The 15,263-nt window shown below is 38.0% G+C and overlaps 1 protein-coding gene across 1 annotated transcript in view; it reads right to left on the reverse strand.

Moving 5' to 3' along the window:
• Nucleotides 1-1,479: 1,479 nt before the first annotated feature.
• LOC118797510 (mucin-5AC-like) overlaps nt 1,480-15,263 on the reverse strand; it is a 58,066-nt gene continuing 44,282 nt past the window's right edge. Inside the window, exons 41-48 of the mRNA XM_036556881.1 lie at nt 13,451-13,717; nt 12,882-13,142; nt 11,771-12,028; nt 8,701-8,961; nt 6,079-6,369; nt 5,012-5,248; nt 2,874-2,918; nt 1,480-2,601 (exon numbers count right to left, since the gene is read on the reverse strand). Of these exons, the coding sequence (XP_036412774.1) occupies nt 2,324-2,601; nt 2,874-2,918; nt 5,012-5,248; nt 6,079-6,369; nt 8,701-8,961; nt 11,771-12,028; nt 12,882-13,142; nt 13,451-13,717 (1,898 nt within the window). The 3' untranslated portion in view covers nt 1,480-2,323. The remainder of the gene's footprint in view (nt 2,602-2,873; nt 2,919-5,011; nt 5,249-6,078; nt 6,370-8,700; nt 8,962-11,770; nt 12,029-12,881; nt 13,143-13,450; nt 13,718-15,263) is intronic.

Consider the following 15,263-nt stretch of genomic DNA (forward strand, 5'->3'; position numbering starts at 1 on the left):
GTTTTTTGTGGTTGTTTTTTTTTTTTCGTTTTTGAAGTTGTTTTGTTTATTTACATAGTGCTAAAAGGCAGCAGAACAACTTCTTTAAACCTTTTTTTTAAGCCAGAGTTTTATCAATTACACAAGCTATTCACAGTATTTTCAATTTTGTTCTTAATTTATTTAAATAGCTTATATTTGCACAGAAAATACAGCATATTTAACAATCTCTCTTGCAGTTTATTTATGTACTTCTATTTCTCATGTACATTAAAATAGAGACAGCAGTGATGTGAGTAAAAAAGCCAAGCAGCTGAAATATTCATCTTTGGACCGTAACTGATTTAGTGACCCAAAAGAATAGAAAAGAGCAGAACGGTCCCAGCTATTTTTCAGAAGCGTAATTTTAAAACCTGTGGACCAAAGGTGCCCAACTCTGGTCTTAAACATTTGTGATTTCCCTCTATAGCTACTAAATATTAAATCAGTTGAGTTGAAGCAGATGTGCCTGTGCACTCTATGACCAGAGCTGAGCACCCCTGTCTTTACATTCACTCTGCAGGTGTGGAAAAAGTTCTTGATAGATAAAGAAGCACAAGTAAGGTAAGTGAGATGTATCCATGTACCCTGCATTAGAAATATATACAGCCTCTGCCTTCAGTGTTACAGTTGTGTAACTGTGGAGCTGGAGTTCTGAGGCCAGTTTTAACTCTAATAGTGTTTACTGCTATATTGCTATGTTTTACAATACCAAAAAACTCAAACTCATGCTCAGAATTTTGTCTGAAACTAGGGCTTTTCAGTAGTGAAATGAATGCAGTAAAAGTACAATTACTTGCTGTCTGGTTACTGAAAATGTTGAATGTAATTGCTCCTGGCAAAATCATGTTTATGATTTGGCACCCAAACTTATCTTTAACTGACCTCTGAACAGAGGCATGTGGAGGTTCATTGTAGCTTGATGTTGGCAAGTCTCAGTTTTTAAACCTGTGTACTACATATTTTTATATTGTACTACTGTTCCTTAACCCTGGTTTTGGAGGCCCGCTGCCCTGCGCATTTGAGTGCTTCTCCTATCACTTTAATAATGGGTTGTTACTGAGCTGATATTTGGATCAAAATTAAAATTCAAGATCATGAAGGTGTACAGAAGCATGGAAATCACTAAAATGTGCAGTGCTTGTGGGCACCAGAACCAGGACTGAGAATAGCTGTATAAAAGAGGAATTCCAACTATTTTTCAAAATTTCTGCATAATCTAATGTTTGAGATGTAAACAGTGTGGTATCAGAGTGGTGCAATGTGGTGCACTGTAGAGAAGCTTACTGACTGGACAGCGGTGCTGATAGAAACTAGGTGTTGCTATGTTTACAACCAAATTAGGGCCATTTTATATACCATCCAAAACAACTAGAGAACCTGCACGTGTCTCCTGATTTTTTCTAATGAATGTTAGTAAACTATATTTATAACGCCCTGTAGGTACCATTTTTTTTTTTAAATCTGTTTTAAGCCAAAATTGTCTTTTAAGATGATCATAAAACAGTGTCTCAGATATCAGCAGTGTGTTCATAACTATTTTACATGATTAACTTTATGTGAAGGAAGGAGCTTTTAGAGTAATGGTGCACAACTCTGGTTCTGGAGGGCTGGTGTCCAGCATAGTTTTGTAGTTTCCTCATTCAAACACACCTGCTTAACCTGGTAATTCAAAATTGAATCATATGTTTTAGTAAGAAAATTACCTAACTGTAAAGGACACCAGCCCTCCAGGACTGGAGTTGAGCTCTTCTGTTTTAGAGGCATTAAACCATTAAGATGTTTGGTTCCTATTACCTCCACTGTAAGCAATTCTGACTGGGTAGCTTCTCTAAAATGATGCATTTCACATCAAACCACTCTGAATGACTTTACATCTTAACGATTTAATTGTACAGAAAATTTAAAGGAAAAAAATCAGTGTAATTCCCTTTTAATCTCCAGAGTTGTGGAACAGTGGTTGCCTGTATCAATCCTCAGAGACCCCTACAAGTCTGTTTTTGTAACATCAAGGACTTGCTGTTCTGAGGGAATTAAAGGGAAACTCAATTACATAAAACAAATACCTTATTATTTCTTACATAAACAGCAATGCATGAGTTTGATTTGATGGAAAATTGAAAGCATATTAACGTATTAATGTGACCGTTCACTCACTGAAGTGAACAGTCTCTCTAGATCCAGTCCTTTGGTATGTATGTCTCATGTTTCTCAGAATAAAAATGCTGATGTAGGATTAATACGTCCCCATCATATGCCCAACATCTGCAATTTTGTCCTTGAGAAACGTGACCCAAACGTGGCCTTAGCTCAGAGCTGCGGTCTGAACACACGCAGGTTCTGAGTAGGGCCCACTGCTGTAGGAGTTTCTGGCAGAAAGCGAGATGCAGTACATTGTTGCTGGTTTGAGCTCCGGGATGATGGAGGTCTCTCCGTACACGGTCATGACGACAGGTTTAGATGAGCTGGACTGTTCCCGGATCAGCAAGGAGTAGAACTCCGCCCCCTCCACATGAGTCCATTCCAGCCAGACAGCATCAGCTGTTACCATAGTGAAACTGGCTTGTGGGCTGGTCAGCTCACCTGTGGGTGGAACTGTGTGTTATGTTTTATCTGTGATGTTACATGGTAGAATATGCAAACCTTTCATGGCCTTTTGAAAATATATTGAAAATCAGTATGTTTAGCAAATTCAGGTTTATTCAAAGAAACAATAAACAAAATAAAATAAATGTGTTCAAAACATAAGTACCATTAAAATAATACATGTTAAATTATTACATTCATAATAATAATCACTGCATTCTAGGATTTTCTTTCACAGGTACTCAAACATTGCAGTGGCACAAACTCACCGATCTCTGTCTGGGTCAAGTCTCTCCTCCTGCGAGCTGCTATCACTGTTAAAGATCAAAAGGGAAAAGTTTGTAACCGTATCACTGATAGTTCTACAGTTACAGACTGTAGTCCATCTATTTGCCTGCGTACTCTGTCAGCCCCCTTTTACTCTGTTTTTAATGGTCAGAACCCCCACAGGAATACCACAGAGCAGCTATTATTTGGGTGGTGGTAAATTCTCAATATTGCAGTGACACTGACATGGTGGTGGTGTGTTATTGTGTTTTGCTGGTACAAGTGGATCAGACACAGCAGTGTATTTAAACACCTCAGTCTCACTGCTGGACTGCTAACAAAGTATGCAGAGAAACAGATGGACTACAGTCTGTCACTGTAGGACTACAAAGTGCACCTATATTAGTGGAGCTGCTAAAATGAACAATGAGTGTAGAAACAAATAAGGTGGTTTTAATGTTATGGCCGATTGGTGTATAATCTGAACAGATTAGCTTGCTGATTTTTCTAATCCAGTCTGTGGTTTTCTTTTCTTTTAACTCCAAGCACACCTTCGGCCAGACAAAGCACTTAGGAAAGTCGTAATGTGCTTGGACCATCACATCTTCACAGTCTCAGAACTGGCTGCTCCAACTATTCTCAAAACATTTTGAGTGCTGTTTTGTTACATTAGTGGTCTTATCTGTGGGTGTGCATGTAGTAAAATTTAGGATCTTAGCAGGATAAAACCTGGAATACTGGTGATCGTTTAACAACATCATAAAAAGAACTCTCCCACTTACTGTGAACTGCACTGAAATCAACTGAAAAGCCATCAAAGTTCATAGAGGACGATATTTAAATTTAGCCTACAATGACTAATGACGTGGAGTTTGCTGAACCCCTTAAAAGGTCAGGCCCCACCAGGGACCCAAAGGTTTAATACACACTTCTATAACCTAAGAATTAGCCTGGGACTTTAAGGTTTTAATAGCAGTAAAACTAATAGGATGTATTTTTTTTTTTGAATTATGTATCATTTTTAAAGAGAAGAGATAATAGTGATTAAAAGAACATTCTATATCATTATTTAATTTAAAACAAACAATAATATAAAATAAACCTCCTTTATCTGATCGTTGTAATTTAACTGTACCCAAAAGATGTTCTCATCAGTTTTTTCTTTTTTTATTCATTTATATGCAGTAACAAAATCAGGCATTAGCATTATGCACATATGCATACATGGATCATTCTACCAAACTGAATCAAAGTCAAAGCTGAAAACACAATTCAACTGACTTGGACTTTAGACTAAAATCCTTTTGTTTTGAGTGACTATATACTTTAATTATGTTTATTTTATTAAAATCAATGATTTGACATTCTGTAACTACCAGAATAATCATAACATGTAAGTTAATGTGACAATTTGTTTTTACAAGTAATTTTAGATCATTTTTATTGGTCCGGTTATTATTAAATTTTATGTACTATAAAGGGCTGCTTGAATTTTCAAATCACACAAAAAGTCAAAAATGGATAAAAAAATTATATATTTAGCTTATTACTATCTCAATTACTGCCTTGGGATAAAATATATCAAAACATAATCTTTGTAAATATCAATGGTCAGAATATGTAATTGTTTTTTTTTTTTGGTCTATTTAATACGTAAAAGCACAAAATAAACTTATGTTCTTGCTATTGTTTACACTGGGCCGAAGGCAGTAACGTGCCATGTGGGCTTCCACACACCCCTCCAACTGGCTGTGTGTCTATCAAAAGACTTTCTGTCATTAATAGATAGCAAAACAGCTGACGCGCCACCTTCCCTTTAAGGTTTAGCCTAGGAGTTACACTACGACTATCTTACGATGTCCTATCCTTCTTTTAAAAATTAGCCAGGGATGTCACTGGCCGATCACAGGTCCTAGGTTAAGAGGGTCATAAGGCCATTGCAACGCCTTGAGAATCCGGCCCCTGGGTCAGGTAAAGACTGATAACCCACTTCAGGTGTGTTAAGAACGTCAACACCACTCTAAAATGAGAACGGTCTGGCGCTCCTGCCTTACAGTATATCAGAAATGTTGGCAATCGCGTGTGTTTCTGTTTCAATCCAAACATTGCAACATATTTCTTTCTCAACGTCTGGTCTTACCACGCACGCCCGATGTACCAGCACTCTCCCCGGCTGCGTTCCTGGCAGTAACCATGATCAGGTTGCTACTGACATTGGTGATGGGGCAGGAGAGCTGAGAAGTGTTACACAGTTGTATCCGGCCACTGGATGTCACCTGGTAGACGTGGTACACGGTGGCATACAAAGAGGCATTCCACGCCACCACAGCAGAGGAGTTGGAGCCAGTAAAAGTGACGGACAGAGGAGGACAAGGTACTGAGGGGAATGAGAGGGGAACTTATTACTGCAAAGTAAAAGTAGATACAAATAAACCTGAAGTGGTAACTGTGTGACAATTACACTAAATCACTGGGAGACAGAGAAAGGATGGATTTAAAGTCAACCAGAACTCAAGACTTTTTCCCATTGTTAGTTCAGATCCTAGTCATATTAAGGACAATTCATCATATCATTCTTGCTTTCAGGTACCATCAGAACGTAATGACATTTGCCACCTCTAAAACCTTTTTAGAGTTTTGAATACATCTTTGTGCCTCTTCTTCCCACCACCCCCACCTATCATCGAGTGAAAATGCTGCACTAGCTCAGAGACCCTCCCTAATACCACATCACTCGATATGGAAGGAAAATGTGCTACAATTCCCATTCGGCTTGACTTTAAGATAATATTTTAACACGTATTTGAAGGCCCTCACCTCAAAAACTCCCTCATAAGTTTTTTACAGACCTTTTATGTTCAGCTACCACAGGCATGACATGAATTCATAAATGGTTAAGTATGACTATGTATGATAAGCAAGTTATATATGTTATGGACTCAAATAAGTACTAGCATTAAACCTAAAGGAAGTAAAAGGAGGAAATGGGAAAGCTCCCCAACTGGCACATATATCATCATATGCTGGCTAATTGCTTGGTGAATTAAAAATTACAGTAATTATCAATCACTAATTTAATAGGTCCAGCAAATGTGTCCCTTCATTCCTGCTGAGTCTAAATGTGGCCCATTCCAAGTAAGATAATTTACGAAACTGATTAGAAGATTCAGGATTGACCACATTGAGTACTTTGTTCAGTGTTCCTACCTGAGATCCCTGTGACGACGGCTGATGGTACACTGGTGCCGCCAGAGTTCTGAGCCCTCACGCTGGCGCTGTAGGTGGAGCTACAGGGGACAGGCATCTCAAAGTATGTGCGGTTCGTCCAATACGAGGTCATCTGGAAGAGGGACTGGGGGTCACCCTGAATGCTGCCAGAAACTTCCAGAAGGTAGCTGGAGTTGGGGCAGTTCACGATGGACCAGTAGGCCCTCAGAAGCTGACTCTGACCTACCAGCACACTCGGGATGACCCGGAAGCTGGCTGGAGGGCAAGGCACTGAGAGCAAGTAGGAGTGAGAAGAAGAAAGAGAGAGAGAGGGTGGCATGGAGGAGGGGTTCATATTTTTAGGTTACTTTTAATTGACAGAGACACTTTTAGACAACATTTATACACCATCCACTTTATTAGAAACACTTACTGTCCACATGGCCACATGACACTATATAGGTGTACAGTAACAGACCATAGTGCATCTCATTCATAACTGGTCAGTTTCTGACCACAGGGCCACTGTTGATCAGATAACACACCTTGTTTCTACCTGACATTTTTAGCCAGCAGTACCTGATCTGTACAGCATGTGTCAGCATTTTACGTTAGTTTAAATTTGTAGTTGAGCCTTAACAAAACAGCTATATTCTTACATGTGTATTTTGCACTCTTCCACTCTTCAGCTGCATATCAGCTAAATATGTTTATCAGCTGAAACACAGAGCTTTAAAGTGTAATTATCTACCTGAGTGGTTTTGCTTTGTGTACAGTATCATTATTAGCTTATACGGGCACTAGAATTAGAATAACATGAACAAAGTTGGGCAAAATATACACTCAATATCAAATGGCTCCCTACTCCCTATGTAGTGTGTACTACATAGGTCATGCATAACAGCTTCTACACACAAACAGTGTATTGTATGTCTAAATAAAAGCCATTAATATTAATATTAAGTCACAGCTGCATATAGGAAGTAAGGAGCCATTTGAGATTCAGACATGCTCTCATGCTAAACCAAAATAAGACTAAAACTGAGGTTTTTGTCAGTAGCTCTCACATCTCAATCTGAATGTTTTCACCCATACGTTTCTTTCTGTGGGTGAAAACATTCAGATTAGAGCACAGGGAGATGTGAGAGCTACTGACAAAAACCTCAGTTTTAGTCTTATTTTGGTTTAGCATGAGAGCATGTCTGAATCACAAATGGTTCCTTACTTCCTATAAATGTTAATACCACGTCGTAAAAAAGGCATTCAAGATACAGATCAGGCAGCGTCGTAAAACTTTCTAATGCAGTCTACACATGCGTCGAGTTTCTCGGAAACAGGTCATTTCACATCAAACCCCTCTGAAAGACTTGGTTTACCTCTTCATGCTTTAATTATGCAGACATTTTGAAAAACAAAAAAAACCTTTAACAGTCTGAAATTCAGAACACAGTTGTAGGAATGTTCTTACATCCACTCACTAATTAGTCTCATATGTATTTTCCCAGTCCTAAAACTCCCTGAGGGTGGGCTGAACCAACAAGGATTCAATTAAACAGAGTTAAGTGCCTATCAAGGATTTGTTAATCTAGCTTTTGTTTTAAATCAAGTTGTGATGCATCACATAACTTTAAACATGAACAAATCTGCAATTAAGGCCTTAATTTGTGATTAAAACCTTAACCTGCCATAATTTTGATTGTCCACCATGATGGATACAGTATAAATAAACAGCAACCACATTACTCTCGACACAAATCATTGTCTATAAGTTACTTTTTCCATTCTGAATAAAAACTAGCACAGAGCTACATTAAAAATAGCTCTCACAGAAAAACAGTCCATTTATAAACCCAGAGGATCGGTATCATCAGGGGGAGCCATTTAGCAAAACCTAAAAAGACTTCTTATATATTATTATATAACACCTAATGATAATTTGAATCAAAATATTTTAAATATGAATGCTCTGTACTTGTATATACAAATATACAGTTATTCTGTAAATTGCAATTTCATAGTAAAAACTCAACTACTTAAATCTAAAGCTTAACACTGAATATTATTAGAGTAGCCTTTTAACCTGTTAGCTAGATAGCTAACCAAAGCAGCGGTCAAGCTGCTCATCCTACATCAACTAGTTCAACAAAACCGCGTTCTTACCTGGAATATATTTAGTCTGTCTTTAGCTGTCTACTACATTTACGTGAAGTTTGTAACTGCAAAACGTCCATTCATTAGTAAGATACCGCTGCCATGTTTTTCTTCTATTGCAGTGATGCACACACAAGCTACCTGTGTGCTTTTCTGTTCTGCAGGAAAAACTCATCTTTTAAGCAAATTTTGTAAATCTAAACCACCAAAATTAGAGGTTTACATTTAATGCCTGAATAATATCAAAGTAATGGTGCAACAGGATTACATTTAATCTACATTTGCTCCAAAAGTAATCCTGGATTAAATGAGGGTTTAAATGTATTCCTGATTATTTTAAAACTAGGTTTAAAGTTTGGTGCAACAGGATTAAAAGGTAGACCCTGACTTAATCCAAGTTTAATCCTTGTTGGTGCAACCCAACAATGATACGAGCACTTTTGTGGTTTAGCTTATGTGAGTTGTTCATACCTCCTCCTCCTGTTAGTGTTTTGCTGAAGGAGCTGTTGCAGGGTCCATTTGAGGCCTGCACCGTAAAGTTGTACACGGCACCACAGTGCAGGCCCTGCAGGGTGCAGGAAGTGTTCGTGGTCTGGCAGTAGAGCGGTGTGGCGTTGTCTGACTGGGCAGTTGCGAAATACTGCACAGCTCCTGTCTGCGCTGCCCAGGACAACATCGCAATACCATTTGCACACTGCACATCTACAGACACGTTTGTTGGCTGGCAGGGTACTGTAGAGCAAACACACCAGAGGGAAAGATTGATTCTAAACACTGAATTCCAGTCCTATTATGAAAATATGGTGGATTAAAATGCATGTGAATTAATCAATAAAAAAGGCATTGAGTGATAAACAGTCATCTGATTACAACAGTGAAGATTCAATAAAATATGAGCCACATTTTATCATTCATCACCAAGGTTTTTGATGAGAGTGGAAAAAACAAATATCCTTTGATGAAAAGAAAAGTAATATAAAAGCCTGTAAATTGAAAACTAAAGTGGTTATTCTATCAAATGATTTGACAAAAAATAATTTATCTACTTAGTATATTTTGGCATCTTGCAAGATGTATTACTGAACTCCATTTTTGTTACTTGGTTCATTTATTGCATGTAGGCAGCAGCAGAGAAGATAAATAACACAAAAGAGATTAAATGTTAAATGATAAATGCTGCACGACACCAAACATACCCAGTAGAAAATGTACCACTTTAGTCTATCAATCTACATGTATTTTCATCACATTTCTTTTATCAAAGAATATTTTTTATTTCCACACTCATACAAAAAAAGTGAACTTGGTGATGAATGATAAAACATGGTTCATATTTTGTCAAATAAACACTATTTTTATAATAATAATAATAATAATTAACCAATCAGTTAATAATCAATACAGTAATTTGCAGGAAAATCAATGACTTGTATGCAGCAATATATCGTTGTTGAATAAAAGTTGTTGTTTTTTTTTAGTTTTATGTTTTATTTATTCAATAAAATGCAATAATAAACACAAAAATTACATGACGAGGGCTGAGCGCAGTTTCAAGATATTGCAGTGATGTTGATTTACGCCTTTCTTAAACCCAAGGTCACTTTACAACAGTAATAAAATATATAATTAACAATGATTTTGTCAGATAAACTATTCCTCATTCAAATTTTCAATGCTTATGTTTTTATTAACTCTATTTCTAAGTCACATAAAACTTTAACAACTCAGTTAATTTATGTTGCTTGGTACCACTGTCTGTGTGGAGCATGACGAGTAACCTGTATGCACAGTGTGTGTTATGAGGCTGATCAGGGTTTCAGAGTGTGTTATCTGTGTAAGGAGTGAGTGTTAAGTGGCCGCAAAGTATGTCACTTGAGTGCAATGTGTGCTACATGTGTGGAAAGTATGTGACCTGTGTGAAGTCTGTTATCTGTCAGCAAAGTCTAAGTCTAGCAGAGTGTTTGTTCATCAATATAATAATAATGAAAATAATAATAATAATAATAATAATAATAATAATAATAATAAATTTGGGTTTTGCAATGCATATAAACCAATTTGACCAGCAGGTGGCATCAGCCTTTGAAGGTTCCAGCACAGTGAATCATTTCCCAAAACTACTGGTTCAAACCTTTAGAAAGCCTCATTTCTCCCTTCACTAGTTACCTGGGCAGTGTGTCTATCAGATGTCGGGATTATTTGTTACCCATGTGAAGAGTAGGGCTGCAATGAATAACTGTTAACTGAAATATTTAAAAACGGAAAAGCCATTTGAAAAAAACACATTTACATTAATAACATGCAGTACTTCTATGAACGTACACACTCCTTTAGATAAAGAACTGTTTGTTTAGCAGGCGAAATATTAGACTGTCGCGAGCAACACATCATTAGACTGATTAGAGATTGTGATTTGGCACAGCTTGCGAAACTCTCGCAAGTCATGGTGACAGTATCAGTTTTAATTTCAAGGGGCTGTCCAAGTAAGTTTCCTACTGCTTTAGGTTGCTAGCTAGCTAGTATTTAGAGTAAATGAGAAATCCATGTTCACTGACTGGAGTTTAGGGCTGGGTGATATGGTTCAAAAATCACATCTCAGTATTTTTAGGCTGAATGGTGATACACAGTATATATATCTCAGTATCTTCTATGAAGTGGCCTAAATGTTCAGTTCAGTTCAAGTCAAAGCCACATGACATTGCATTGTATACTTTTAGGTGTACAAACAGCACTGCCAAAATTACACTCCCCCTGAAAAAATCCTCCCCGTTGAACTTTATGTGGCATAAAGGTCTGACTTGCATCCCCAGAAATAAAGGCAGAGTGTACGTGTAGAGTGTACAATCTGCTGATTATTTTAGCCAAAATTAATCTTAAAAATTACTTCCAATTTTAATTATAACCGCCAGCTTCTGTTTATGCCCCACAGTGTATGCATGTTTGTAGTCTAGTTCATTAGTTCACTAGCACTCTAGATTTGTCCTAGCTAGATATTATCCAGCTAATTAGAGACAATTATGGTATATTTGATCAATATGACATTTACAAAATCTCATTAAAAGAGAAACGAAAGTCACGTTGTCCAGTAATGACGAGAAAAGGGAGAAAGTAGAGATGCAAACACTGGCACGGTTTTACGGAAGAAACAAGTTATGTATTTTAACACAACATCAAACTATATCGATATAAACAGTATTGTCTCACCCTATTTATCGTTTGAAAATATATTGATATACTGTAAAAAGTTGATATACCGTCAAGCCCTACCAGCATTCACCTAAAAGTTATTTTTATTTTTAACATTTTTCATTTTTTTAACACTGTTTCTGCACAAATCACTGCTGTTCAATCAAAGCCAGCAACATGTTCAGAGCTGCCAGATTGTGCAGGATTCTCAGTTTAGCATTTTAATGCAACTTGCTATGACAATAATTATCAGAAATGTTTTTTCATTACCTAGTAATTTTTTTTAGAAAAAAAAATGTGTCTTAACGTTTTCTTATTCTTATAAAATATGTGAATAGTGCGGAGTGTGTCTCACCTGAACTGATGACCACAGGCTGGCTGGGCACACTGGAGCAGTTGTTGCCCACAGCAACCACACGGACAGAGTAGGTGGAGCCACAGGTGAGGTTTGTGAGGACGCAGGTGGGTGATGTACTCTGGCAGGAAATGTTGCCATTGCTGCTCACAGCATAGACGTAATAGGAGATCGCCCCCTGGCTGCGATCCCACACCACTACAGCTGAGCTATTAGCACATCCCGTTATCACGGAAATATTGACAGGAACACAGGGTGCTGCAAAGAGAGGAATATTCAGTTCTTGTTAATACATATACTATTGGGTTCTATAAATCAGAAAATCAAAACCACAGGAAAAAATTTTCATATCAAGTGGAAGATTTAAAGTTTTGCACCAGCGCAAACACTTTGGCATTAAAAAGGCACTCACAATTTACTAAAAAGTTTGAAAACTATGGACTAGCCTTCAGCCTCCTAGTACTGGTAGCACCGTGTGATAGGGGAGACCTTGCTAATTGAGTGGAACTGGACATAGCTAATTTGGAGAGAAAAGTGGGGAGAAAAGCTAAAATAAAACCAAAACTTTTTTTCTCCTACCTGGCATAAACAAGCTTCCATACAAAAAGCAAATGAGCAAATAGGGGTTTACATTTTGCACTGTTCATGTTTTTATCATGATGTTTCACCTGTGTTCATTTGATTGGAAGTTAATAAGTAGATACCCAGCTAAACTTGACACCCCCCAACATAGACTGTCAGTAATTAGCCCTTCTTTTAACAAATCTGTCCCCAAGTTTCTGAAATGTTTTAGTGATTACTTGATGAATGTTATAGTTTCAAATCGTCTCAAATGTCAATAAGTAAGCTTTTTCTTCATGTAGTCTTAAGAAATTCCTATCAGTTTATTGCGATGGCAATAATGTAAACACATTTCAGCTTTTTATGATAGTTAAACCACAGCCAGTAACTTATCACTTTCTCTCGATAGAGAACACCACAAAAAAAGTTGCCCCCCAATAAAATTTACCCTAAGATCAGGCCTCCTCCTCTGAACATAACTATACTCATTACAGGAGAAGCAAAAACTAACCCCAGACCAGTTATGACCCAGCCTGTGTGGATACCTCACCTGTCTGCAGGCTAGTGGGCAGGGTTGTAGTGGAGTTACACTGGTCGTTGGACACAGTCACTGAGACGCTGTAGTTCTTTCCACAGGCCAGCCCACCGATGTTGCATTGTGAGTCCACTCCTACACAGCTCCGCAGAGGCCCAGAGGAGTCCAGCAGGGTGGCCGTATAAATGGCTGTGCCATTATTGGGCTGCCAGGAGACCACAGCAACACTCGACATGCAGTCTAGCACAGCAGAGACTGCAGCAGCAGAGCAGGGCCCTGCGGAAAAAACAGCACCATATATTAAACACAGTATATAGATATATTATGCCACTTAGTATGGTATCACTGGCATAATGACAACTAATAATTAATAAATTCTATCTAGATTTACATACATTTCTGACAGTATTCTATTAAATATTCATGCAAAAATACACGTTTAAATGTTTCTTGCATGTCTGTCATGCATTCATGTATTGCAAAACAAAACAGCTCTCTAAGTTAGCAGGTAGGCTAAGTATTAGGGTTATGTTTCAATGATACTCTCAGTCTGCACGCTTTAATGTTCTAGTAAAGCTCCTCACCTGTCTGGAGTCTAGCAGGTAGACTAGGAGTGCTGTTGCACTGCTGGTTGCTGGCTGTGATGGTGAAGTTGTATTCCTGGCTGCAGTGTAGATCAGGGAGACTGATGGTAGACAGGCTGGTGCGGAGAGACACCGTGTGGCCATCTCTGCTCCACCCATTCACCACATACACTTCTGCTCCGGCACTGGAATTCCAGCTCAGTAAAGCCCCTGCTGAACCACAGCCTGACGCTGAAACTGCAACCAGCCCACTGGGAACACATGGAGCTGAGAAACACACAGGAAGAGTTTAAAAACCTTCCAAAATTACAGGACTGAGGAGAAATTAAACAGTGCAACTGCCATTGGGAACAAATGAGAGTTATTCAATATTTACAAGGTGCCATGTCATGTTCAGTTATGTTAACTTTCTTCCACTTTCTTCCACCCCACGTGACCCAGAAGGATAAGTGGTTTAGAAGGTGTGTGTGTTTGAAAATTTTTAGTGAAACTTGAAGGGGAATTCCATTTTGCAACATTACTGCCTAATTGAATTGCTGAAATGTAAACAAAGGAATTCAGAATGGTTTGATGTGAAATATTTGATGTGAGATACGTGCAGATTTCTTTATAGTGGTGGTCATAGGAACCAGGGGTCAAAACAAAGATAGCTATTTTAACCTCTACCAGTAAACCCACATGTATTTTGAGTTTTTATATGTAATGTTGATGATGGTAAAACGGTGGTAAATATGAAAAAAAAGTTTTTTTAAGCTTTCTATTTTTTTTTAAAGCTTTTCTATTTTTCTTATCTTGGATATGGCGGTGTTTCATTGCAGTATATTATAAAGTTTTCATATGAAAGTTGAGGGTGCTAGTACTGATCATAGTAACTATGGCAAGCTACAATATTAGCCTGCTAGTATGGTGGTGAATTGTGCTGCACATTGCTGCAAAAATAAATGAATTACAGTTTGGTGCTAGAAAACAAAACTTAGTTCTCCCACTCAGTACTACAAGATTGATGTGGGTTTGAGAATTCTTCATTGTTGGCTATGCACAGCACAGCTGCTGTCTCATCTCTAAATAAGTCACCTTGGGAATCAGCAGTCACAGCAATACATACGGCCACATTTTCAGCAGACATGGAAGGTATATTTGCTGCAGCACCTGGGATGCTCTGCTTCTACACAGGCCAGTTCAGTTCTCTTCATCAAGCCAATGTGAAGTCCTCGTACTCTGCCATTTTTGAAAGTAAGCAGGCTAAATGTATTCAATAAACTGTAAAGAAAAGTAAGCTTTTGCTTGCATTAGCCATGCTGAATGACTAGTAACAACATAAAAGCATGTCATAGTAGTCACATATCCACAACCATTCTTCATAATTTAACTTTTAGAGGCATTAAACCCTTCAGATGTCTGTTTCACCACCGTTGTAAACTGTTCCAACCCGGTAAGTTTCTGTAGAATTACACATCAAACACATTAGACCACTTTGAATGAACATGATTAAATTATGCAGGATTCTCCTTTAAATGTTATCGTGAAAATAACACAGAATGGCTGTGTAACTTCCCCAAATTACTGCAGATAGCCTGGACTGGATAGCCCGGAAGAACGTCAGTGTCACAATGGCAGGCACTCGATAGCAGTAACAACACAGTACATGTCTTTAGCTTTTAGCAGGTTTTGTTATTACATTACCATGAGCTCAATTTGAACCAGGTTCTGCAAATTGCAGAAAGGAATCCCCTCCAGAATTACTTGGAAGACTTGTACAAACTACAGACGCTGTAAATGTTGTTGGTAATCAAAACTGTAGCATAAATTATAG

Source organism: Colossoma macropomum, unplaced genomic scaffold, assembly GCF_904425465.1.
Source record: "Colossoma macropomum unplaced genomic scaffold, Colossoma_macropomum, whole genome shotgun sequence".
In the NCBI taxonomy this organism is placed as follows: Eukaryota; Metazoa; Chordata; class Actinopteri; order Characiformes; family Serrasalmidae; genus Colossoma; species Colossoma macropomum.